The sequence below is a fragment of the Canis lupus genome, chromosome 30, assembly GCF_011100685.1.
Source record: "Canis lupus familiaris isolate Mischka breed German Shepherd chromosome 30, alternate assembly UU_Cfam_GSD_1.0, whole genome shotgun sequence".
NCBI lineage: Eukaryota > Metazoa > Chordata > Mammalia > Carnivora > Canidae > Canis > Canis lupus.
This window is the reverse complement of record NC_049251.1, coordinates 1,589,193-1,617,007: the sequence shown is the minus strand read 5'-3', so window position 1 is coordinate 1,617,007 and position 27,815 is coordinate 1,589,193. Positions and strand designations below refer to the sequence as shown.

The 27,815-nt window shown below is 45.3% G+C and overlaps 1 protein-coding gene across 3 annotated transcripts in view; it reads left to right on the top strand.

Moving 5' to 3' along the window:
• RYR3 (ryanodine receptor 3) overlaps window positions 1–27,815 on the top strand; it is a 518,005-nt gene that overhangs the window by 352,012 nt on the left and 138,178 nt on the right. For all 3 annotated transcript variants that reach the window (XM_038579912.1, XM_038579911.1, XM_038579910.1), the window contains exons 38-43: window positions 134–271; window positions 16,719–16,992; window positions 18,566–18,680; window positions 20,314–20,443; window positions 21,573–21,676; window positions 25,275–25,410. In XM_038579912.1, the coding sequence (XP_038435840.1) occupies window positions 134–271; window positions 16,719–16,992; window positions 18,566–18,680; window positions 20,314–20,443; window positions 21,573–21,676; window positions 25,275–25,410 (897 nt within the window). The remainder of the gene's footprint in view (window positions 1–133; window positions 272–16,718; window positions 16,993–18,565; window positions 18,681–20,313; window positions 20,444–21,572; window positions 21,677–25,274; window positions 25,411–27,815) is intronic.

Below are 27,815 nucleotides of genomic sequence, written 5' to 3'. Positions count from 1 at the left end.
TAATTATGGGGAGCTGCCTGTAGTATCTTTAGAAGGTTCCAGAAGGGTGGGAAGCATAGACTTTATGTTCTTTCAATCATATGGTGGTGTCATGTACTGTTTGAGGTTTTTGCTCTGTTCTGTGACTTGCTAGGAGTTCCACTGGAGGAGGAGGAAGAAGAGGAGGAGGACACCTCCTGGACTGGGAAACTCCGTGCCTTGGTGTATAAAATCAAAGGCCCTCCCAAGCCTGAGAAGAAACAGCCGATAGAAGAGGAGGAGAGATACCCTAGTAAGTGGCCATGCCTTTCAATCACAGTGCTCTTCTATGACCTGATGAAGGGAACTGGCTCTTTGACAGATACTTGGAAATGGACTCTCTAAGCTTCCAAGGAGGCATCTGGGTGTTCTTTCAGAATTGATGGTAGTGGTTGTGTATTTGGGGCTATGCTTCTCTGATTTAAGGAACCTACTTTCAGAGTCTTCTGAAACCTGAGGGATCTATTACCTTGGGTCTGCTCTTGTCCGTCTTGCTAAAAATGCCTATAAACATATTTCTGTTCTTTAAGATTTCCATTGTCTTCTTCCTTTAGCCATTGTCATTTCTGTCACCTCTGCTTGTGGTTCCTTAGCGTTTCAAATTGCCTCAGTGAGAAAATAAAATGATGACACAGGGGAGTAAAGGAAATAGGACATGGGTTTTGAAGGGTCATTTTTGGGATTGGCTATGATTTTCATAACAGCATCCTAGAGGACTTAGACCTTCAATTTTTCAACAACACCAAACCTTGTCCAAATTCATTTCTCTAAGCCTTATAATAGACATGACTCCTCTCATTGTTAAAAAATATCATAATTTGTTCTGTAGGGCAGTTTACTGCCTACAAACTATTAACATTTCAAGACAAGTGTGTGGGTATTATATATAATCAGTAGGCTCTTTAGTACCAAATTTTGCAAATATTTCATTTGTCTAAAGAAGGAACTTCCGAGGTTTAACACAGATGCCTTTTATCTTGTTTCCTATTCCTATCCATTTTAGAACATGCTTTCAAATCATAGAATAGAGCAATAGACTGTCAAGCTATGATTGGTTTGTCTGAAAACACTACTTTGGGGTTCATACATCTTACTGCCCTTTATATTGACCTTCCTTCCATCTTTGTCAGAATATCTCTGAAGGGAAAGAATCCTCACGATTTCTCAGCACAAGTTATGAGGTCTCTGGAAAAGGGTGGTGTGGGTACGTGGCAGCAGTTGCACTGGCAACTCTTGATCAGGCTATCCATCACCACAGAAAGGGTAGGTCTTTGATGAGAACATGCCAGCAGGATTCTGAGGGCAAAAAAGTGAGTTTAGATTCCCTTTGTGGTCATTGCCAAAGCAGAACTAAAAATAGCCTGAGCTGACCCGTATTACCTGCTGAGAGTCTATTTTGAAAGTGGATGCTTCTTCCTAACATAATATGTTATGTTACGGTCCCACAAGGTGACCCTTTCATGGTAGGTAAATGGAGTCAGGTGAAATCACTTGGCTGTGTGAAGTCTCTGTAACTCTAAGAATGGCATCCAGGCTCCAAAGATTGCAGTCTTCAGCACTACCACTTCAGGCCTCAGGAAGAAAGACCATGTTCTGTTCTGATAGAATGTACAAACAAGGCCGCTTAAGTATGAGACTCTGTGTCTCCACCTCATGCCGCTTCTCTCCCAGAAGGAGAATTATGAGACGTTCAAGCTTTGTGTTATTAGTGTCCTATCTGGATTTCCAGAAACAGAAATGAAGGTGGTAAAGTATGTCTGGTTGTCAGCAAATGGATTCAGACACATAAAGCCCCTCACTCAGGGCTGACAAATGAAGAGAAACTCTTGGGAATGGTTTCACTCCATACTCCCCAAATTGCTTTTAACCAATGGGATGGAAGCCATGTTTCTGAATACTTAGCCAGTTGCAATATAAGGCTAAAATATTTTAAAATATTAGTAGCTTTGTCCATGTGATTACTTATCTAATTTTTCTTCCCTTATGTGAGGTAAAATATTAAAAGTGCAGATAATAACATGGGATATTGAATTGACAGCTCCCCAAATACTTCACATGCATCAGTTTGCTACTGGTGGGTTTTTTTCACTCCTCTACTATATAGTTGATGAAAATAGGACTCTGAAGAATTAAGGGATACTTGCTCATTTATTCTTTCTACCACTGCCTGGTTCCAGAAGAATTTCTGGGTGACTGAATGTCACTAGCCCAAGGTAACCAGGATGATTAAGGCTGTGGCTTGTTGCACATTTTCTGACTCTGGTTCCATGTTCTTTCCATTGTCCAGGAAAGCCCCTGACCTAGCTATTACACACAGAATGGCTTTTTAAAAGCATCATCTTTTTAATCAGTCTTAGTCCACCTGTGAGGTAGCTCACAACTGTGACTCACTGTTACATGTAGGAAATCTAAATGCAACAGAAGTCAAAGTTCTAACCTGCCAGAGTCGACCAAGCCAGAGATCTGCACTCAGAGTTTTCAGGGTAGGTGGGACAGTTGGTGTTGACCAGATGATCTGCAGGAAAATGTCAGCTTTTCTAGGTAAAAGGAATCCACCAGTGTCCCAAACCTCACGAGAATCCTGTTAGCTGGCCCAGGGTTACTGGGATCTGCCTAAACTAACGCTAAGCCATACTGTCAAAAACTGTTACAATCCTATCAAAACATCGTATGGTAATGAAGAGGTAAAGAAGATCCAGCAGTAGCAGCCCGCCATACTACGTCACGTTTCTTTGGCATATCCCGATCCAGAAAATTCCTAAGAAAGCCTATTGCCTGTTAGTTCTAAGCCAAGGCTTCTCATACACTGCAGTTTAAGCACGGTTTCTAAAAAAAATAATAATTTTTAAAAAAAGCACGGTTTCTGTGAACGTAAATCTGTGGCCACTAAGTTATTCCCCCAGAAGAGACGAACCAGCTATTTCCGCTAAATTCTGAAATTAACCAAATGAAGATCACCTGTCACTTCACAGATCAAAGTTGGTGCGTTCCTGACCCCTGTCACTCAGCGAACACTCTCCCCACGGAGGTTTTTCCATCATCCTCTCCCTGCAAAGAAAGCTGCCACTTGTGTCTGCTCTTGTCCCATCACCAAAAATCTCTCCCACCTAAATGCTGCAGCTTGTTGAGTGCTAAGGAGGGGAAAGGCCTACTGGTCACCAGAGAAATAAGTCTAGAGCCCAACACAAATACTTACACGCAAAATGAGGCAACTTGGTGGTAGGTCCACCTCTGGCACTCAGGCAATATTTGTAAGCCTCTTCAGATTCTCTCCAAACAGCCTCTCCCCATGATGCACATGCACAGACACCTCCTCCACGAAGCCTTCCTTTCAACCTCTTCCTCTGTCTTTCTACCCCTGCCATTTCATGGCATTTCTAAAGGGCACGTATGACCTTACATGGAGTATCTGTGTCCCTGTTTTCTTTGCTAGGTCTTTGTGCTTGGACCATATCTTCCCTGCTTCCATATCTAACTCATTGCCACAAATCTTTCCGACCTCCAGTGTAGGTTAGTCTCGAGAGGCTCATAAAGCTGAAGAAAATGAGGATCTTCTAAACAATGGAGGAAACAGGTGTGAACAGGTAACTAATATAATCATGAGTTTGGATATGCTGTAATAAAGGTACAGGTAAAATACAGTAGGCAGCCAGATGAGGAGTTGGGCAGGTGTCCATAAAGAAAGTAGATAAGCAGGTAAAATAAGAAGAGAAAGACATTTTTGATGAGAAGAGCTGCTTTGACAAAGCACCCCCAATCAGAAAAGTTTAGGTCATATGCCAGGAGTGGCAACCAGATGACATGGGTTGGGGAAGAATCGAGGGGTAGGGTCGTGGTAGGATAGAGTGGCTTGGAAATCCAGTCATTAAATATATTCAGTCTTAGAGGGACATGCCAGTTGCCACCATGTATTTTATACTACTTGGCCTTACAGTTGCAGGGTGGGAGGGGTTAACATTTACCTGGTACCCTGTGGGTCCTGAGCACTTCTGTATTACCTCAGGTAATCCTCGCAATATGCAGTACATAAAGTACTTGATTTTATTCCTCTTTTATAGTTGAAGAAACTGAAGTAAAGACAGATTAACTTTATAGGGTCACATAGTAGTGGCATAAGCAGTCAGACCTTTGTCCTCCTGAGTCTAGTCACCATCCCTATTAGTTATATAGTATCTTGGCTCACCCGCCTGCCAGCCAGTGGCTGTGAAAGGTTCTTGAGGACTGAATCATTCATTCACTCAATACTAGTGAGGTAGTTATGAGCATAGGGCTCTAGACTTAGGCCACTTGGTCTTAAATTCTTTCTCTGCCACCTATTATCTGTGAGATTGAGCATGTGACAACTTCTCTGTACCGCAGTTTTCTCATCTGTAAAACAGGCATAGCGCTAATACCTCACTTGGTTGACATGAGGATTAAATTAGTTAAAAATTTGAAGTGCTTCTAAGTGTGCCTGGCACAGAGTATGCAGTTTTTTTGGCTTTTAGAATGTTTGCTAATCACCTGATGTATCTCAGGCACTGTATAAGGCACCAGTCAGATCTGCCTTAGCCAGACAGCAATCCAGAGGATTGCCATGCAAGAGTGGGGATGTGGAGGCCCACTGGGATGTCACTGCAACACTCCAGATGAGCACTTCCAAGGCCTCAAATAAGTCTGGGGTAGAGGCAGGATCGTGGCCCCAAGGGTGTGCACGTCCTAATCCCAGGAAACTATGAATAGGTTAAGTGGCAAAGGAAAATTCAAGGTGCAGGTGCGATTAAGGTTGTTCATGAGCTGGCCTTCGAATAGGGAGGTGTGGATTACTGGCCTAGAGGTGAACTGCGCACCACGCACTGTGCCAGGTGCTTAAGGTCACTTCCTCTGATTCTGTCCTCCCTGCCGGCGACTAGGCCCAGCGCCAGCCAGGTTCCCACTTTGCCGCCAGCAGCCGAGAAAGCAGCAAAATGGTTTGGATGCGGTTCCGTAGGAAGCTGGGAGGAGGCCCAGCCCAGGGTCGTGTTCCGCAGGCGGGGCCAGGTTCCCTCAGGGCGCCCAGAGGCCAGGGCCTGGGGTGGGGGCCGGTGGGAGGGGCAGACACCGCCCGCATGCAGGCCTGGTTCGCTTGTGTCCGGTGTGTTCTCGTAGGGCGGGCGCACATGGGGCACACGTAGGGGCCGAAACGAAGTCCCTTCCCAGCTGGATGAAGCCCGGCCCACGTGTGCCCCCTCGGCCCTCCCTGCCTCGAGGCGCGGGCGGGGCGCGGGCGGGGCGCGGGGGCTCGGCGGGGCGCGGGCGGGGCGCGGGGGCTCGGCGGGGACGCCGCCTCGGGGGACGTCAGGGCGGAGAAGCGCGTTGGCCCCGGCCCCGGCCCCGGCCCCGGCCCCGCCTTCCCGGAGACCCGCTGCGGCTGGCGCGGAGGCGGCTGGCGGCGGCGCCCTGCGGGCTCCCGGGCTCCGGCGGCTGCGGAGCGCCTGCCCCGACGAGGCACCGGCCCGGGCGGCAGCGGGCTGGGCCGGGCCCTCCTTACCCCGCGGCGCCGTGTGCGCGGGGCGGACGCGGGCAGCTCCTGGCGCACAGCGGCCGCCGCAGTCGCGGTGGGCAGGAGGAGGGCCTGGAGGGGCACCAGGGTACGCGTCCAAAGCCAACTGTGGAGCTGGGACAGTAGGCGCGGGGCGCGGCGGTGGTCCCGGGAGCGCAGGACGGGCCTGTACCACGGCCCCCCCCGCCCCCCATGGGGCCCTAGGACAGCGGTAAACAGCAGCCTCAAGAGCAGTGCTCCAGAGAGCCTGGTGATCTGGGCCTTCAGGACCCCAGTGACATCCTCGTTCCTCTAAAAGGAAGAACAAGTGGTGCCTCCTGCACCCTGCGGCCTGGCACCAGGAAAGCAAAAAGAAATTAGCCTGAGGAACTTTCCAAATCTCCTGAGTCAGTGGGTTTACCTTCCTCCCTGACCTCCACTGATCAAGAGCAGGCATCATGGCCACTTGGTGGAGCCCACCATACTGTTGGCCCAGAGGATGCTCAAAGACCCGGTGCAGAGAGTGGAAGACCTTCCTGTTAACTCTCACCACCAAATCAAGAAGCAGCTATTGTGCCATCTGACCCCAACAGGGGAAGGGTCCCTTATCTGTCAGCAATCAGGACAGTCATCAAAAAAGCCATCAAGTCACCCCTGCCCATCTCTCCCACGTGAATGTTGAGTGGCGCGGGGTGATATCTTGACAGTGGTCCCTCACTGTGGTCAGCGACCACTAGATTTTAAGATTTTGTTTCAAAAATCTGATTTTTCAAGATTTTCTTTGATCTCCAGTTTTACTATTAGTAAAAGCAACCTGGGTAGTAGCAATCTGGGTGGATAGGGCTAGTGGGCATTACAAGGTGGGGGGGGGGATTCATGGAGCTCACTACTTTAACCTGGTGAAGCATAGATGTTCATTTGCTAACTGAATAAATTGGTACAACCCTTTCCAGAGCTCCACAGGTCGGGTAGATACGGAATTCTAGAGTGTTAGGCCATCGCATCTTGGTAGAAGATGATAGAGACCCGGAGAGGGAAAGCAACTTGGCCAAGGTCACACAACGGAAACAAAGCAGTCAGCACTCTTGTCACCCCATTGTCCTTATGTTCATCTCCTTCAACATGAATTTTATTTTGCTAACTTGATTTTATTAGTGGAAAAAAATCAAGACTCTGGAAATGTAGAATTATTTTCCTAGCTCAGGGCCAGCTAGAAAAAGAGCCAAAGCTTCGTGATTTTCAGGGTTTATTTCTGAATCTGCTTTATTGTTTAAGACAGCATCCACACAGGATAATATAAATTTAAAGCATTAATAAAGATAACTTTTTCAGGATTTTGTGAAGTGGAAGAAAGTAAGCAAGTCTCAGCTGGAAAAGTAGATGAGTTTAGATTCCAGCAGATAAGGTTTGAGTCCCAACTCTACCATTTACTAATTATGATGTTAGGCCAGTTTCTTAACCTCCACATGTTTCAGTTTCCTGATCTATAAAAGGGGATAATGATATTCCTACCCATGGGGGCAGGGAGTCTAAGGATTCAATAAAATAGTGCTCAGTTTAATATTCCAGTACCTAGAAGTTTGTATACCTTCCAGCTTCTAAAATAAATATACAAAGTATAGGTCAGAAGAACTTTATCTCCACCTTTATCATTTCAGATGCTTTCAGAAAAAAAGAACAGAAAATCCAACTCAGATAGAGTGAGCCAATAAAAGACTTCACTGACGGGCATACCTGGCATTAGAGATGGAGCCAGCCACTGGGTTGAGCTGATCCCACAGCTGTGCTCAGTCTCCCCAGTCATCCACATTCTAGCTTTGCCTTCAGGCTGATGGCAGGATGGTGGCTGCAGTTCTAGGCCTCACATCTACATGCTACAGTTTCCAAGGGAAAAGTTCTCCTGCCCTGGTATTCAAGACAAGGATCCTGAGATCACCTTTGATTGAAGAACTTGGTCATAGGCCAACTCGTGAATTGTTGAAGATGACCTAGAAAATAAACTGTGCTGGTTGACTTATATCAGCAGAGCCGACCTGCGAAGTGGGGTTGGGTCGGTTTTCATGGGCCATAAGACACAGGCAGATATCGATACAAAATCAGTTCTGTTAGGAAGGAAGAAACAGCCAATGGATTTTTTTTTTAAGCCAATGGATTCTTGATATGCAGTTAGGAATGTTCCTCATGCCCTGATGGCTATCATCTTTAGCTCCTATTACTCGATGGTTACTGTTAAAATGCCAGCAGTTCTAGCTCTCTATGTCCAGAGGGAAGTACAGGCCAAAAAGCTGTGTTATGGGAACTAGCAAACAGGCTCTCTGCACTCTGGGTACACTATCCAAGGGGCCACAGCAGTTGTGCATTTGGTGCTTCCCGCATTTAATATTGTTCTGGTTTTGACACAAGCTCTGGGCCAGATCCTACCAGACATCAGAGTGTCAGCAGCCCTGTCACTCCAGTTGCCTCAACAAAAACTTAGAACTGGACGTCTTGGAGGATCTGTGAACTCTCCCATAGCAGCTTGCTAGCAGGGCCTCTCCAGTTTCACCCGCAGCCTCGAGTATCCTAAACTGGGGCTCTTCTACCTGTGATAGCATATTAGTTTTCTGTCGATGCTGCAACAAATTACCATAAACTTAGTGCCTTCAAACAATACAAATCGATTATCCCCCAGCTCTGGAGGTCACAAGTCTAAAACGGGTTTAGTAGTCTTGCCTTCCTTCTGGAGGCTCTAGGGGAGAACCAGTTTCTTGCATTTGCCAGGTTCCAAAGGCCTCCTGCATTCTGTGACCATTCTTCCAGGAATGGTACCGGTCCCACCTCTGCTTCTGTCAACACATCTCCTTCTCAGACTCTGACCTTCCTACTTCCCTCTTAGAAGAAGCCTTAGGATTATCTTGAGCTCATCTGGATAATTCAGGATAATCTTCCCATCTCAAGATCCTTAATTTAATCATAAAGGCAGAGTGCCTTTTGCTATATAAGGTAACATGTTCACAGGTTCTAAAAATTGGGAGGAGGAGAAGGGGGGTCATTATTCAGCCCACCACAGGGAGGAAGAAAGCAGAGGTCAAAACAACCGATTATTTATACTTGGAAATGATCAACCATTTGTTAATGCCTCCAGAGCATTGATAGCCTACGACAAGCTGACTTTTTAATCACCTAGAATTTAAAAATAAGTGTACATAATTTAGATGCACATAATTATTTTTCTTTTCCCATTGTAAATCTGAGCATTATAAATTGCTTTCTAAGTTTAACCTAAGTACAGTGCAGTTTTGTTTGCTCTGCTTGTCAGTGTAATTGAAAGACTTTTTCTTCCAAAACTAACCCAAATATAGGAGCACACTCACAGAACTTTAACACCAGCATTGGTTGGGAATCTGTAAGCTTCAGGGACTTGGTTTGCCAGTGGCCAACATTTGCTCTTTGGTATTAACTTGTATTTTGGTGCACGATGGCCACTTGGACTGTAATCTAAATGTAGGGATGAAAAGGAAAAATTCTTTCCAGACCCCAGCAGCCTAAAACTGTAAACCCGCACCATGAGAAGAGATGGCTTTTTTCTTATTTCGGTCACCATTGCAAAGCTGGTAATTTGACCATTTGGAAAAGAGTTTTACCAAGTATAGGGGGTCACTTTGGAGAACTTTCTTGTAAGAGTCACAGAACGTAGGCTTGGGGTCTGAGGATCAGTAGCAGGTTACAAAATGACAAGTGGAAGGAAGTAAATAACTCAATAATGAACAATACCTGAGCCCACAAACCCATGTACTAAGGCTAACTGTAAGGACACTTCTAGCGCTCTCTTCTCATCTGTGATGTCTGGCTACTCCAGAAATCAAATAGTGAAGTAGCTATTTTTCTTTTACAGTAGCTTTCAGGGATCATGTTTCCTTACACAAGACAGTACCTTAAAAATACTTTCTTTCTGAGTTAGCCTAAACAATTACTTAAAACGCAGTTTCTAGATCATGCGTTTGATATATTGCCTAAATGTGACTATCCCTAATTACACTAATTGCAAAAGTGCAGCAAGTTCAAACGTTAATAATAATTTCTTAAATGAAGCCATTTGTAATTATCAAGGGAACCACGTGTACGTGACTGGCTTCACTAAGACATTGTGTTCTTTGATTCCTTTTTCATCAGAAAACAAATGCTTGATCACACATCTTTTTGCTTTTTGAAACAAAACACTATAGTGTGGGTGCCTTGGGTGGCTCAGTTATTGAGTGTCTACTTTCGACTCAGGGCGTGACCCTGGGGTCTTGGGATGGAGTCCCACATCAGGCTCCCTACAGAGAGCCTGCTTCTCCCTCTGCCTGTGTCTCTGCCTCTCTCTGTGTGTCTCTCATGAATAAATAAATAAAATCTTAAAAAAACACAAACCAACACTACAGCTTTTTAAAAACCTCACAAGCTACACCATCTAGTGCACTTGACAGGATCTTCTTGAAACAGGCAAATCAGTGGATGGAAATCCTAGAACTGTGGCAAGGACTGAAAACAAGTTTATCATGTGTGGTGGGGGATATGAGTGGGGTTATGAGACACGTGTGCATGTATGTGGGGCGGGGGGTCACAGGGAGTAAAACAAGGCCATATATTACAGCCAACTATAGAGTTAACCTCTCCACCCCACCCTGCCTTTCTCCTGGAGTCTTTCTCCCTCCAGAGTCATGTTTCTTATGCACAGTAAAGTGTCTTTTTGGTCATTAAAGGGCAGCATTTCCAAAGAGGAACTTAGAAAAGCAGCAGAACTGAAATCAGTATTTAGCTGTAACTGCTCTTAATCTATGGTTATGAAAGAGGTTCAAATGTATCTCAAGAATTGACTCCCTTTGCTGTTTGAAAATCCTACCAAATTTGTCAGCATTCCACCAGTGATACCAGAGAAACGTAAAAGTATTTACTACTACAGGGACTGCCTGTGTGAATCAGCTCTTGAAAGAATATGGCCTTCCAAGTAGCCAGAAACAAAGAAAGGTGTCTTTCCCATCAGGCCATTTCATCCATCCCCAGGAGGGCCCCTCTTAACTTCATGAGACAGCTGCTTTTTCCCTGCTTCTTTCGTCTCTGTACAATATGGACCTCTTCAAGAAATATCAAGAGCTTTAGATGGAGGACCCATTGGGAAAATATGTAAGGCTAGAAGATCTGATCATTTCTCTAATTTCTTTTGAATTTCTGTATTACTAGAGAAGTTGTACCTTCTTGTGAATTATTTCCTAAATGTCTTGGATAGCACGGTTTTACCAGTTATCTTATATTTGCTTTCTCATTAAATGCCTCACGGGTGTGTATTTCGTTTCCCCAGCTAAGCTACGACAGATAATCATTGTGTCTTGAAATAGCTTCACAACGACTACTGACCTCAGCGCTAACCATTCAATTAGTTAGCTCAGTTCAGGGTAGACAGAACTGGAGCTAACTCAGCTACTCAGATGAGGATAGTAGGAACTTATGAATGACATTTGTCCAGGGGCCTGGATACATGGTGACTGCAAAACAAAGCCTCCTGTAGGCAACAGCCCTGGTTTCCAGCATTAATAGCATCACTGCTGAAGGATCAGCTACTGTGGGACAGAATTGAGTGCCTCCCTCTCTGTGCCCACTTCTCTGTGTGCCCAATTTCACTGGCTGCAAGCAGGCCCAACAAAGCCATTCAGCCTAGGGGTGAAAGCCACCTGCCCCCCTCTTTGCTCTGAAGGTGACTGAGCTTGTATCCAAATTGATATAAAGAGGAAAGCACCTAGAGCCCTCTAGTGTGGCAGGGAGTCCCCCTGGGTGATGAGGGAACAGTGGCTGGGGTCCTTCCTGGCAGCCAGGATCCATTTTCAAAATAATGCTTCTTTAATCCTCATTTTATTTCTCAGTGTAAGATGTCTTACTCATCTTACACTCTCGCTTTTAGTCTACCTTCCATTCAGAAACACACACAGACAGGTTCCTAAGCTGTAGCCTTCCAAGTTCAGATGTCCGCGACCTGATTGGAATCACACAGCCCCATGGAACAGGGTTCCATCTTAGGGGGAGGGAAAGCTTTGCTTCCTGGTCATGGCCATCACCTCAGCCTTTATACCCTTTTGTATAAATCAGCGCTTCTCAGACCTTTTGGTCTCAAGACCCCTTTTGCCCTCTTAAAAATAATCAAAGACCTCCAAAAACTTTAGCTTATGTGGAATATATCAATATTACTGAATTAGAATTTAAAACTGAGAAATTTTTAAAATATTGAATTCATTTAAAAATAACAAACCGGGATCCCTGGGTGGCGCAGTGGTTTGGCGCCTGCCTTTGGCCCAGGGTGCGATCCTGGAGACCCGGGATCGAATCCCACGTCAGGCTCCCGGTGCATGGAGCCTGCTTCTCCCTCTGCCTGTGTCTCTGCCTCTCTCTCTCTCACTGTTGCCTATCATAAATAAATAAGAAACTTAAAAATATATATATAAAAATAACAAACCCCATTATGTTATATGAATGATATACTTCTACTTCTGTGAGAAGTGACTAAATTTTTCAAAACAAAGCAAAAATAATGAGATGAGTGACATTGTTTTGCATTTTTATGAATTTCAAATGCCTGACTTAATAGAAAGTAGCTGGGTTCTTCTAAAAAATAGGAAGGAAACTGGTCTCAAAGAGATACATAGTTGGAAAGGGGGAGAGTGTTTTTATAACCTCTTCAGGTAATTATGCTTTTTCTTCTTTGATACTATATCAAAACTCAACCAGTAGTAGGTTTTCAAAAGTTCATTGCCAGGTAGCATCTGAAACCACATTAAGGAAGTTTTGTACCTGGTTATATAAAAACTCATTGGTCTGTCTTCCATTTGAATGGGTCTTTTTAAAAATTTTTTATTGGAGTTTGATTTGCCAGCATACAGTATAACACCCAGTGCTCATCCCGTCAAGTCCCCCCCTCAGTGCCCATCACCCAGTTACCCCAATCCCTCACCCACCTCCCCTGCCACTACCCTTGTTTGTTTCCCAGAGTCAGGAGTCTCTCATGGTTTGTCTGCCTCTCTGATTTTTCCCACTCAGTTCCCCTCCTTTCCCTTATAATCCCTTTCACTATTTTATTCCCCATATGAGCGAAACCATGTGATGATTGTCCTTCAACTGACTTACTTCATTCACTCAGCATAATACCCTCCAGTTCCATACACGTCGAACCAAATGGTGGGTATAGTCATTTCTAATGGCTGAGTAATATTCCATTGTATGTATAGACCACATCTTCTTTATCCATTCATCTGTCGATGGACACCGAGGCTCCTTCCACAGTTTGGCTATTGTGGACATTGCTGCTATGAACATTGGGGTACAGGTGTCCCAGCGTTTCACTGCATCTGTATCTTTAGGGTAAATCCCCAGCCATGCCTCCCTCTCTGTGCCCAGCAATTGCTGGGTCGTAGGGTAGCTCTATTTTTAACTCTTTGAGGAACCTCCACACAGTTTTCCAGAGTGGCTGCACCAGTTCCCATTCCCACCAACAGTACAACAGTGTTCCCCTTTCTTGAATGTTCTCGTAACATAAGGCTTTGGTCATTGGGAAAGTGTTGGCTCACCAATTAATGCAGCACTTCCAAATGTTGACATATTTCATTGTAAAATATTTTAGAAATCGCACTTGTTAACATCAACAATTTAATCAGAAAGTCTTTAAGTACTGGGAAGCTGTCAAACTCACTGTGGCCGATAAACATTTTCTAAAATTCTAATTTTTCACTTGAAAGCTCAAGTTATATTATTGGCAACAGATACTATCCGTTGTTTTCCTTGAAGTGAAGAGCTTGCTTCTTTCATTTATAAGAACATGTCTGTCATTCACCCAAGTCTGATGAAGCAGCCTGGCTTGTCTGTGTTCTTTTAACTAAAAATAGCATCCATGAAATGAGCAGCCAGTGTAGCACACGACTCCAGCCAGCATTTCTCACAAAATCCTCTGTCCTCCCATTTGCAGCAGAAGTGTTGTAGGCATACTTCCCTCTTTATCCCATATAAGATTAGAAAGAGGCATACTCAAGAGTTTATTACTAATAAAATTAATTATTTTTATATTTCATGTGGGACATTCTTATGTGAAACTGGGCACCTTGGGGATACAGTGGTACACTTGGTGTTTTGTTCTACTACCTAATTCACTCTGAGGCACCGCCAGTTTCACCCACATGTGTCTACACCATCAGGCCAGCTGTTGACACAGTGAAAAAGGCAAAGAACAATTTAGGATTATTATGGAGACATGTTTGGCCTCACAAACCACCTAAAGGACCTGGGATCCCTAAGGGTCTGGGAACCACACTTTTACAACTCCTGGTATAGACAGTAGAATAGTTAACCTTTTTAAGCTCATAATATGTGCCAGACGTGGTTATATGCATTAATTATTTTAATCCTCAGCTGTACAGGTATATGGAGAGCCTACCACATTCCAGAAAACATATTATTTTTTAAACCTCTGGACCCTGGTAAATTTATGCCACCCTGCTGCTGTTTCGTGGGGGCTAATTAAAATTTGAGGAATTTTCAAAAGCATTGCTGCCACGGGTGTGAAGCACCGTTTTCTCAGTCTCAGGGGTGTTCAGAGCATTAGAAATTCATTGATTCAGCCTAGGTTTGCTGGGTGGGTGCTAGGTCTAAGTGTATGTCAGGCCACAAAATACACTGTGCTTTCAGAGCTCTTGGGAATATTTCCTCCCCTGCCATCTCTCCCCAGTCTTCTTTCTTTTCACAGTTATTCTCTCTCTCAGTTTCTGGACCTCCATCTCGAATTTTGAGACCCTGTCCTATGAGAAAGGCCTCAAATGCCATCCCTTCCACAGAATGACATCTGTCCATCTATAACACCACCCTGACTCTTGCTTTTTTTGTCAGGGTCTTAGGGCCATGTTTTCTTTTTACCTGAGCTTCCACTTGATGACCCACACACAATTGTTTCTCCCATTCCCTCACACTTACTGGAAGGCTGGCCTGGACAGAGAACTCTGGTGCTTCCTGCTCCCCTTTCTCAGGGAAAGGAAGGGCTGTCTCCTTTCACATGTGCCTTCTCAAGACGTGTTTTGCTGTGAGTGTTCCCTTCTCTATAAATGCTGATTTGGATTATGACATCAGTGTGTGGCTAAGAGCTCACCCAAATCCTGAACTAATCTGAAAGCCAGGTCAAGGGAAAACTAATATTTAGGTGGTTTCCTTATGTCTCTGTAAACTCCCTGTTGGTGAGAGGATGGTCCTTGAGCTGGCTGACAGTTCTGGTTGTTTCTTTTCATCTGTTGCAGGAACTGTGATGTGTTATTATCTTGGCAGAGAACTTGGTTGTTAGTGGAGAAAACCATTGTTCTTTCAGGTCATGACATAGGCCTCGGGGGATTGTACGTATAGGACTAGAAAACTTAACAGTGGGTCTGGGAGTGTCTGTTGTATGGTTTTGTCATGCTTTCATTCCTCACCATGCCTGTGAACTGGGAGAAATAGGAGCTCTTACACTTTGTCAGTGAGGAAACAGGTTCCTGACAGGAGCCCAGCCTGGCCCAACAATAACAGATTTTGCCCCAAAGGATGGAGACACTACGTAACCTAACAGTCAGCAATCTCTGCTTGGCGAGGTCTCTTAGGAACATCTTCTGACATTGCCTCTCCCTTCTCTGGGGACTCTTTTGTAAGTTTTGCAGCCTCCTCCCCCACCAATCTGAACCTATGGCACCCACAGGATTGATAGACCCAGCAGTAAGTCACATTCATCTTTTCCTTCCAGATCTCCTTGAAGCTTTGGTAACCAAGTTCTATTTTCATATCCTTGTGATGAGCCAAGAGTGTATGTAGAGCAGAAATCTGCCACATATGAAATGGAGCTAGAGAACTAGACTACTGGGGTTGGCACCGGCTACCAGACGCATCCATCTGTGCCTAGTCCCCATCTCTTCACTGATGCCCTGAGTGACCGTCATTGTCCTCTAAGCTTGGCCTTTATCTCCAGGTCTGGATTAAGGATCTTGGGTCTACCATACCTTGTGGGAGTGTGATAGGCAGAGGCCAGACTTGGAGGCAGTTGTGATTTACAAGCAGCATTCCTCACGCCTACAGTGGCATTTTATGGAAGTGTGTGTTTAAGAGACATGGGGAGGGGTGAGCAGCACCCTCCCAGCCATTCTAGTGAGCCCGCTTTTACCCTGTCCTCCACCTGAGACCTGCCTCCCCTCCTGACCGTCCTCCCACACCAATGCCAGTCGGCACTTTACAGAAGCCACTTGGTCCAAACTCCGAAGGCCCCGTAGCTGATTGCATCCCACTTCGGTGACCTCTCCTCTACAGTGTGGCCAGTAGTATTTCTGTGCACCCAGCATAAGCCCCAATAACGTCTGCATTCAAAACCATCCTGGCTTTTCTGCTGATGCTTGTGAAAGTGGTCATGATGCAGTGTTAGCTGACCCCTGCCAAAGATCAAGGCAACACAGTCAGTTCAGTGGGGATGATGTCCAGCAGTCCCAGTGCAGAGTCTGCAGAGTCTGCAGACCTAATAGAACGTTCTCCATCCACGTCACTCTGTCTCCTAACATAGTTTTATGTGTATGTCATCCAAAATATCTCCTAGAATTCCTGAGTCAGTGGCATGGCTTATCCAGTTCATGGTACGTGATATATATAAAGTACTTGGAGAACAGTATCCATGGTAGAGAAAATCCAGTGCTTACTATCACTTGACTCTAGAGGGCCAGTGACCAGTGCCACCTTCTCATGCCTTTGCCCCCACCCTGACCCCAAATAATTACTACCTACTCTGTCCCGTGGCGCTTGCACATTTTAGTATTGATTATACCGTGTCATCAAATATAGACAAAATTGTTTTATAAAATCAAGTGAAAATGTAAAGAACTGGTTTGTGAGCAGCCTGAAGACAAGGACAGGTGTCTTACTTGGTCTTCTATCTCCAGTATCGGTTCAAATGTCATTTAGTCAAAATAAACTATTTTGTACCCTCAGTTCAAAACTGTGATATTCTTTCCTTGTAGTGTGGCCCACATCTATGTGCTGTGATGATGTTTCACTTCTCTGCATGCCATATTCCACCCTCAGGAAAAGAATGCTTTACCCCTGACCACTGATGTTGTGTCATTTTCAAGTGGGGTGGCTGAGGCACACAGCTCTTCCTGAGCCATGCCAGCCACAGTACTGGTCCTCCCTCTTGTCCTTCCAGCAACCTTGAAGGAGCTCATCTCACAGACCATGATCCGCTGGGCCCAAGAGGACCAGATCCAGGATGCGGAGTTGGTCCGGATGATGTTCACCCTCCTGCAGAGGCAGTACGACAGCATTGGGGAGCTGCTGCAAGCCCTGCGGAAGACCTATACCATCAGTCAGGCCTCCGTGAGCGATACCATCAATCTGCTGGCTGCCCTGGGCCAGATCCGCTGCCTCCTCAGTGTCAGGATGGGCAAGGAAGAGGAGCTGCTCATGATCAATGGGCTGGGGTAGGTCATTCTCAGTTCCTTGCAAGTCCCTCAGAAGAGCTTCAGGCAGGAAAACTGGTTTACCTTGTTATGTAGATGTTCCAGAATCCAATCATATGAAATCCCTGTGTGCTGCCAGCCTGATTTCACTCCTCAGGGGGTAAGTTCTTGGTGGATCAGTCACCTTTGATAACCTGTGAGACCAGACTGCAGGCTACGGGGCTGAAGGGACATTGCCAGAAGTAGTAGAAAGGAGTCTTAGGGAAAAGCAGTTATTTGGTTCATATCTGAAGAAAATAGCCCCAGGAAGGCAATGAAAAAAAATTCAGAGGAAGGGACCATGTGTTCAACTCAACAAGAAGAGAAATGTTTTGAGCTTTTGACTGGAATTCTTCTGAGACTTCCCTCTGAGAAACTGTCAGCTGATCCCTCCCTTTGCTCCGGACTCACCCAGAGAGTCATTTTTGTCAGTTCTGAAAGACACCTTTCCCTATTACAACAGTGCACAGCTCTCCCTGAGAAGCTGTGCTGTCAAAAAGATAGCATCCTAGACATCAGAAAGATTCCCTTTAATTAGATGGTGTATTCCATTTTGTGGATGAGAAAACCAAAGCCCAAAGACGTGAGCTGACCACCCCACAGTGTTACCTGATTACAGGCGAGAACTGGGACTGTGACCTTGCTGCTCCATGTTCCATCCCACCACCCTGGAGCACCACCTGAGCAAGGCCCAGAAGAGGGACTTTGAGGAGCCTTGGGCTGGGGCGGGGGGGATGCACCCATTCCTCAAATTCATTTCCAAGGAAGAATCATGTACTGGAAATGAAGAGACTTTTATGGGAAAAGAAAACTGCAGAATTAGCTTCTCCCCCAGCCTTTGCAGTAGACACAGCAGCAATAAAATCTTGTGGTATCTCCTCTTAACAGTTGCCACCACCCAGGGAAGAGGGTACAGGCAGAGTAACCACCCTGTGAGGGCTTACACAGCCACATCACATGCTGCTTTTGCATTTGAATTTGCCTGCAGCTTTATTATGTGTGAATTTATGTTGAATGATTTCAGAATATAATTTTTTATATTTCATTGTTAATTGCACTGGTTTTTGAGGACTGCTGTCCCAAAATATCTCAGGTACCTAATATACAATTGCCTTTAAGAAAAGGATACAGCCCTATCATTAGGAAAAATGAAGTAGAGAATTAGCTATAAGAACTAGAAATGGGCAAAAAAAAAAAAAAAAAAAAATAGAAGACCCTGAATACATAGAGGAAGAGAAGTCCAGTAATTCGGGCTGTCTCAAAACTATTATAAACACAAAGATAAAGGGACAACTGTGTAATGTGTCATTAGAAGGAAATGTCTCGAAGAAAGAAAGAACGTCATAGAAATAAAAGAGCATAAAATACTCCTATTGTCTGTAAAAAGGCACTCCGCATATATCCCGAATGCCTAGTGCCTTCTTAGAACCTTTCAGTCTGTCACGTTTGCATTCCTTAACCCTGATGTGTCTGTGCATTTGTGTGTCCTCACCCCTGAAGTTTCACAGCACTCATCTAAGCAAGCACTAAAGTCTGTGTCTGATCCTTACCGTAGAGACATTATGAACAATAAGGTGTTTTACCAGCACCCCAACCTCATGAGAGTCCTTGGCATGCACGAGACGGTGATGGAGGTGATGGTGAACGTGTTGGGTGCAGAGAAGTCCCAGGTAATGCTCCAAGGAGAACCTAGCCCTCAGGAACCAGGAACTTGGCCCCTGGGCAGGGGCATGTGAGGGCTTGCTGACAGCCACATGGCTGGCCTCTGTTGCCTCAGTTCTCCTTCCCAGGGAGAGGGAGGGATGCCCATAAAGCCAGGAAACAGCCAAGGGACGGGACAGTGCTGCTGAATGGAATCCAGCCAGCATAAGAGCTCTGGTTCCTGAAGCTTAGAGCTTTTCCCACTCGTTCCACCAGGGCTGTTCACCTGCTAGGTTTACTTCCCATACCCTTCAGCCCTGCGCCTTCCAAGATGGAATTCCTCCGGGTTGCACTGAACAGCCTGGTATATTTTGTGCTGGGTCAGGAAAACACTGCTCTAAGGGGGAGCAGGATCTTAATAATGATGCTGGCAGCTCAGGCGTCCGTGTGTTTCCTCTGCACGCACCAAGCTCCCAAGGATATTGGCTTTCCTTGCCAGGCCCCCGTAACAAGCCCACTATCAGGGGATCTCCCTGGGCACTTATCCTAACTTGTGTGAGGTCCTCCTCAGAGTTAGGGCCTGAGGCAGGAGATAAGAAGATGTTTTCCAGTTTTGGAAAGTCCAGAGTACCAGTGTCCTAGGAATGAAGGATTTGCAAAGTGGTTCCACCAGTATTGACAGGTGGATGGAACAGAAGCCAAGCTCACATTCCTTCTCACTTGCTTCCTTCATGTCCCTGGAGACAGTGGTCTCCCTGCAGAAGAGCCCTGAGCAAATGTCCGTGTGCCTCAGCAAGCAGGTAGTGTGTGACTTTCAGAGCCTTACTTTCGAGAGCACCACAGCCCCATAATTCTAAAGGGGAAATCAAGGGCTTTCTAGGATCCAGAGCAAGGTTAACACAGACACCATTTATTGAGCATCATTGGATCAAAATTAAGACGTGGCCAGGCTCTAGAGATGCTGATTACTTTGTTAAGGAGAGAAGCCAAGTGCAATCAGCAGTAACGTAAGATGGCATCTCAGTGCTAAATATTATGAATCGGGTTACAAGTGCTACAGGAGCCCACTGGAGAGCAGTCATCAAGAACGGAGGTAATCAGGGGAGAAAACACAAGTCACTGGGGGAAGGCTCGACCATGTGAGAGGGCAGTGCGCAGCAGGCTCCCACAGCTCTAGGGGCCTGCCTTTACCCAGAGGGCTCCGGTTTGATATGAGACTGGGCATTATTTGTCTCGACCACTCATCTCCCTTTCTGAACTTTCTCATCAGAGTTTACCACTCTGATGAGTGTCCACTCCCTTCCCAGATGAAAGCAGTGTTCTGATGGAGGGTCATGCAATTTCACGTGACATCAGAGGCTGTCTGGGACTCTTGTTTGACCTCTTTTTTGTTTGGAAGAGAGATCTTCCAGGAACTATAATTAGCTCTCAATATTTTTGGAAGCCTCTTCTCAGGTGTCCACTCTCTGTCTTGGAATAAGTGAATAAGTCTTAGAAAACACTGGAAGTAAGGAGAAAGTTCATTTTCCAAACTCTTCAGAGCTTACACCAGTATGGACAGGTAGAAGTCAATTGACTGTACACCCTAAGACTTTAAAGTCAGACTTTTCAGAAAGGATTTGATAGATTCTTTTCCTTGACACTTCCTCCTTCTTCCTACAGATTGCTTTTCCAAAAATGGTTGCTAGCTGCTGCCGCTTCCTTTGCTATTTCTGTCGAATCAGCCGGCAAAATCAGAAGGCCATGTTTGAGCATCTAAGTTACCTGCTGGAGAATAGCAGTGTTGGCTTAGGTATGTCATGTTATCCCTTCCACAGTTGGGCTTGGAGATGACGCTCCCTCTGCTGACCACTTAGGAGGTAAAGGTAAAGAAACTACGTACCTGCTAAGGTATTTTTAAATATAAGAAGAAATTTGCCTGATCTAAAAATAAATGAAATAACCATGTGATGTCTCTGCCGTCCAGCCTAAATGGTGATATTGCTACCAACCAGAACTGGTGACAGATTTGTGTTGGCATAGTCACCAGCTTTACCTTGTCTTCCTTGGAACCAGTGGCTCATGGCTTAGAATATCCTGCCTGAGATTGTCGATGTAGTCAGGGGACACAGCTTCCCCCACCCCAGCCCACTCTGCTGACTGGCGAGCTAATGAGGCCGAGGTTGGAGATCCAACCCCCTTCTTGGCAGGCTAGCTTGTGGGCTGCACACGTGTCCCATCAGCTGACCAGCCAGTGCTCTCCTAGGCTGCAAGATGGATTGGCCAAGAGCAACTGTGGACAAACAGTGTAAATCCATCAGCACCACCAGAAAAGCAACACAGTGCATATGCCTTACTCACTGTCCTGGATGAAAACCAAATAAGTTTGTGAAATTCACTCAAACACACATACACACACATGAAATCTGAAATCTCAGGGTGTTCTGATGCATCCTCAGACTCCCAACCTCTTGGAAAGAAGTTTTTCTGAATTCTAGACTAAGAACTAAACAAAGGGAAATCAAAGACAACATTGGTGACCTGATGTAGCTATATGAGCTACTGATGTCTGAGGCTATCTTTAAATTCTAGGTGGTGACCCTAGAAATGGCCAAGTCATTTGAGCTTAGTTGGCTAAGTGACATCACTACCTTTTCAGCGATCACTGAAGTGGGGCCCCCAAGAAGCACCATGTTACAAAAGTACTTGAAAATACATGATCCCGGCTAATTCTGTCAACTGACATTGTAACTTAGTCCATATTCACAATCAGTAATGAGTGTGGGGAAAAGCATAACAGAGCCTGTCTTAAGCTGGGCTGGTGGTCCCCTCAGAACAGTGATGGGACCCAGGCTTACTGTTTGCTGCCCTCTGTGGGCTGTGAGTGGGCACTGCAACCCCAGCGCGGCACTAAACGTGTGCCCCCATCCTTCCTTCCTCAGCATCCCCTTCAATGAGAGGATCTACCCCACTGGATGTGGCAGCTTCCTCTGTGATGGACAACAACGAGTTAGCGCTGGGCTTGGAGGAACCAGATCTTGAGAAGGTAACTGGCCCTGGGGAGGCACTGCACTTACTCTGTCTTACCTGTAGCACAGCCAAGCCAAGGAAAGGCAGACTAGAGACTGGGTCTCCACCAGAACTTCTTCAATGCTCCATGAAAATGTGGTAACAAGTGAGCAAATGGCAACAGTAGGATACTTAGGATCAGAGCATCTCCTATGGGCAGGGGGAGCCAACTTCATAGTCATGGATATCTGGATATCTGTGTTGCTTATACATGGAGGCCCAGCCTCCCTGGTCTACAGAGTACACTACCAGAGACCTGTGGATCCTAACAAAGTTCTATGTCATCAAATTTTTAAGTTCAGATACTAAAGAAAGAAACACAACAGAAAACCGTGTAATCAGTACATGGGTGAAGAAGGCCCACACATCCAGTGCGTGTACAAATAAGGCAGAACTGAGCCACCACCTGGAGATTTTGAAACATGCTCCCATTGGTGGTGATGATTGGAGGCTGATCCACCTGCATCTTTCCCCATTCATTTTGGGGCTGCGTTCTTGGCTGGGTGGCTGCCAGAATTGACCATGCACTCCCTCAGTATGAAGAAGACTGAGGTGGTAAAGGCTAGGGGGAGAGTTAAGGGGTCACCCACGGAACAGTGGGCCTGGAGGTGCATGCGAGAGGAGCCACTCACCCTGACCAGGGGACCAGGAAGGTCACCCAGTAGAGTGATGAACTGAGGGAAGAGTAGAAGCCAAGCAGCCACAGCACTGAGAAGAGTGTGCCAGGAACATTTGAGCTTCAATGAGGAGAGCATGGTGTGCTTGAGAAGTGGGAAAGTGGCTGTGATGGATCATGGGGTACTTGAGTGGGGAGCACCTGGGGAGTGAGGAGGGATGGTAGGGAATTGGGCTTGATGCTTGATGTTACCATACTTAATATACCATCCAATGATAGAAGTTCATACTCCTACATGATCGGTGTGGGCCCAGTTGCACTGTGAATTCACTCATGTGACCATGACCCTCAGAACATGCCTTTTTTGTTACTGCTCCCTGTTATAGGAGGGGAAACTGAGGCACAGAAAGGTTAGCTGATGTGCTCAGTGCCATGGGGTTGGTAAGCATCAGAGCCAGGATCCAACAGAGTCTGGCTCCAGAGGCCATGCTCTTACCTGTTCTATTTTAGGACCTCTCTGTAGAGCCAAGAGCAATGGAAACCGTCAGAGGGTTTTAAGCAGAAAAGCAAAACAACATGACTTGTATTTTAGAAAATACATCCTGCTTTCAACAAGAAGAACTGGTTGGATCAGAAACAAGACCCACCCCCTCCCAATCACACCCAGACTCATATGTCCTGCCACCCAGCAGTACACTGTGTGATAGCTTTCCCACAAATGCTGTGGACACTCTCAGTCTGCTTCTAGTGAGATGGACTTCAGCCAAACTCTGCTCCGCATACATTGAACTGCAATTAGGGAGTCTGTATTTGGGAGCGCCTGGGTGGCTCAGTCACATAAATGTCTGACTCTTGATTTCAGCTCAGGTCGTGATCCTCAGGGTCATGAGATCCAGCCCTGTATCAGGCCCTGCGTTGAGTGTGGAGCCTGCTTAAGATTCTCTCTCCCTCCCTCCACCCCCACCCCCTGCCACTCACACACACATGCCCTCTCTCAAACAAACAACTCAGTGTTTAGTTGGTGAGATACCTGATGCCTGCATTTTTAAAAAGTGGCTAATAGTTCTCTTATAACAAGATAGTGCCACCTGGTTCAGCACCCAGTGCCCATCCTCAGCTGCAGTTCAGCTTTTGAAATAACCATGTTTGACAAAGACTCTAAGCCTCCTTTGGAAGATGCAAGATAGGATCATGAGAGGCAGGGAGGCTGGATAAAGGGGAGAAATGGGGACTTAGGGAGATCTGTAAAGGGGCAGGATGAGGTCTGCAGCCCCATTCTCAGGTGGTTCCAGTGGCTCAGCATAGTGTTATAGACTTTTTTCAGCCCTGTGTCAGGAAATCACCCACATGTGGTTCCTATGAGAGAAGGGAACGACAGGTAAATGTTGCAGTTCTTCCTTTCCATTGATCACAACAGAAATTAGGCCCCTTATGATTGAACAACCACCACCCTCCACGCACACATACAGGCGGGTGCTTATTTCAGTGGCCAGTGCAATGTCCTGCACCTGTAAGCTTGAAAACACTGCCTAATTCCTGCCTTTATTGCTGTTTTCTTAACATTTTAAAGGCTAAATCAAGTCTGAGCTCCAAGCAGAATAGTATCCTTCCTGGTTTAGGAAGGAAAAGGTGCAATCATTGTTTTTCATGAGTTATGACTTAGAGTCATTATTCTCACAAAATGGCTTCAGGTATTTGACATCAGCAAATACATGATGCACTTGAAAACCATTTTTTCACCATCTGCTATGTGCCAGGCTCTGGGATTCAAAAATGAAAGATACTGTTCCAGACTTTGAGGATTCTGCAGCACAGTGGACTCTTCCCTTCTTGTACACATAAAATATCAAAGGCTAACTCAGAATAACAACTGCATTTCAAGCCAGGATCTCATTTCCAGGTTTTTTTTAGCTGACACCTTCTAAAAAGTAGGCAAGTTCTAAACTATTCTACAAGATCACAGGGCTGAGATTTGGTGACCTGGAAACAAACAGAACACTACCAATCCCATCCCCTTGACTGGCTATGGCCTCTCACTCACTATCCCAACCTTAACATCTTGGCTTTTGACTTGAAACAATGATTGTTAATATAGAACTTAGGTAGCAATCCCTGATTTGTCAAATGCCCACTTGAGTCAACTAGCGACTGAATATTTTGGTCTTGAAATACCATGGCCAAATAAACATGGCCCACCTGGACCATTATCTCCCCAGATGCCTGTGTTTATATATTTTTTTAAAGATTTATTCATTAACTTTTAGAGAGCATGCAGGTGAGTATGCACATGAGTTGGGGGAAGGGCAGAGGGAAGGAGAGAATCCCAAGCAGACTCCCCACTGAGCAAGGAGCCCAATACGGGGCTCGATCTCATGATCCTGAGATCATGACCTGAGCTGAAATCAAGAGTCGGACGCTTAACTTACTGAGCCACTGAGGTGCCCCATTGAGGCAGTGTTTATTTTTATTTTTTTTTAAAGAGTTTTATTTATCCATTCATGAGAGGCACAGAGAGAGAGAGAGAAGCAGAGACACAGGCAGAGGGAGAAGCAGGCTCCATGCAGGGAGCCCAACCTGGAACTGGATCCTGGGTCTCCACGATCACGCCCTGAGCTGAAGGCGGCGCTAAACCGCTAAACCGCTGGGCCACTGGGGCTGCCCTGAGGCTGTGTTTAAAAGGCAGTTCCCTCTTGCCAGAACTGGAAAAACCAAGGAACTTATTTCTCATGGAGTATTCCTGCATATCAGTAATAATCAGTCCTGTTGGTTACTTCGAAACAATAAACTGAAAGTTCTGGTTTCAGACCTGCTGAATTATTAACTTCAAAGTTTGGTGCTCTTTCTGGCTTCTAGGAGAATGAAAGCCCTTCTGTTCCCAAATTTTTATAAGCCTTGCAGCTATCTTGTTAAAAAAAAAAAAAAAAAACATAGACACTTACTTTTGTACTGTTGTTGGCAGGTGGTAACCTACTTGGCAGGCTGTGGCCTGCAGAGCTGCCCCATGCTTCTAGCCAAAGGATACCCTGATGTCGGCTGGAACCCCATTGAAGGGGAACGTTACCTGTCCTTCTTGAGGTTTGCCGTCTTTGTGAACAGTGAGTCCCAAATTTTTCATGCTTTTCAGATCTAAGATAGCATACACCTGGGTACATGTGAGGAAAGAGAGGGCCTTTGCATTTCTTCCTGTCTATAGGTGGCAGCTGGCAAAACAGTCTCAGGGAGAATCAGGCCAGAGAAGGATCAAGAATAGCATCCAATGGACAGAGTACTGAGCTCTAGTTCCAGATCCAGCAAGAAAATCAAGGCAGAGCCTGGGGCTTTTCACTACTTTGTACCTCTTATCTCAGTAAAAGAAGGGATTATTGATATCTTCATCTCACCTATTTCACAAATTTAAATTCAGATGTGCCTTCAGATCTTTAGAGTCTTGGATGGATGGATACATGCATGCGTAAAATTAAGAATAACTAGATAACTAGACAAGGTAACTAAACTCCCAGGAGAGAAGTATTTCTGTGACAACTCTAAATACTATTTTTCTTAACACAAATTACTTCCCATTTGTAATGGATTCCAAGTCTACAAAAATTCTTTAGTTGCCCAAGTATAATACATAGAATATTGTGTAAAATTAAGTGGTCTGCTTTCTTGGAAATGTATCCTGTGTCTCAAGATTTTGTTCCCATGCTCATTCACTTATATTCACATGAGCATTATGATCCTTCTCCCTTCTCCCAGATTGGAGTTCCAGGCAGAGTAATCCAGCTTGGCTACTTAAATGATTGCAAAAAGATATGCAACTCATGAGCAGTCATGCCAAATGTTCCAAGTGTAAGAGTTTATCTCAAAGTATGTTGCCACAATGTAGTCATTGTATTCCAGTGTACTCTTCTTGTCTGACTTCATCCCTGTCCCACCTGCTTAGTTTCCTCTACTGTAATATACTCTACTCTTAATATTGGAATGATTTCCATCATCCTGGTTTTCCTCCTTTTCTTCCTGGGTCTTATCCCGCCTGGTCTTATCCTTGATTACCTATCTCCTGCAGCACTCACTGTGTACCCTTCAGTGTCCCTATTTGTCTGTCACCAAGCATTGCTGAATTCCATTTTCTTTGAGGCCAGTGTCAGCATACCCTCTAAAAATCTGCTCCACATTCTATCCAAATGACTGCATGTCCAGAATTAATTGAGAGTCATTGTGGTAATAGGGAAATTTCTAAATGGTTTTTGAGGATTCATAAATCTCCCCTAAATTATCTAAGTAGACTATATGACACAAACCAAATCAAGCCAGGACTAACTTCTTCATTCATCTTGGCCACCTCCATAAGATCAAGAGCTTTATGAGTCATTTCAGTGGGGCTGTCTATATAGGTTATGAAGGCTAAGGAATCCACTAACTATGCCCCCATCGAAATTGCCCAAATTCCAATACTTGCTTATGCTGGTTACATATGACCATACTGAACTGAACTCTAGACCAAAATGTGTAGTCTGATCCCTTTGCTTTTAGGTTGTTTTGTGCCTTTTTCACATACTCTCTATCGTGCAATTTCATAAAGCAACAAACTAGCAAATTAGCCCATCAGTAGGAAAATATGTACATTTTAATGTTTTTAAAGATTTGTAAGAGAGAGAGCATGACTGAGGCGGGGGGGGGGGGGGCGCAGAGGGAAAGAGAATCTCAAGTGGACCGTGTGCTAAACAAAGAGCCTGATGCAGGGCTCAGAGATTCCAGGACCCTGAGATCATGACCTGAACCAAAGCCAAGAGTTGGATGCTCAACCAGCTGCATCACCCAAGCACCCCAGTATACATTAAAATGTATATTGTGTCTCTGTAATACAAAGGCCACATTTGGTTTTGGCAAAAGACAAATAGCTTCTGCTTCCCCAAAACTTATCATCTAGTAAGGGCAGTAGACATGAACAGACATCACTATAATAAGTAGAGTAAGGACGGGACAGAATGTTGTAGGATTCCTGAGGGGAAACTAATATCCCATTGAGAATTTCAGAATAGCCCTCATGGGGGAGGTGATATTAGAAATGACCTGCAAATGGTCACATTTTCAGGTGCATAGATGCTGGAAAGGTGATCCAGCTGGAGAGCCCCTTGAGCAGTCGCCTCAAGACTAAATCATGCTGTGCTCAGGAAATAGAGTGATCTGTTGGTCTGGAGGATAGACAGATGGATAACAGTGGCAAGAGATGAAGTTTAAAGGGTAGGTAGGCAACTATACCAGAGAGAACCTAAATGCTAGGCTGAAAAGTTTTCATGTCTAAAAGATGATTAAAAGGGACTTCCCAGCTAATCTTGGGGCCTCTACTCAGCAGTGAAAGATAAAGGTGTTCTAGGTGATCATGGTAGGTGGTCAGAGTGGTCATGATGGGTAATGGTAGGTGGTGGCAGGTGGCAATAATGGATGATGGTGGGGTGGTGATAGTGGGTAGTGGTTAGTGGTGATATCGATGAGGGGATAGGATGATTGAGTAGTG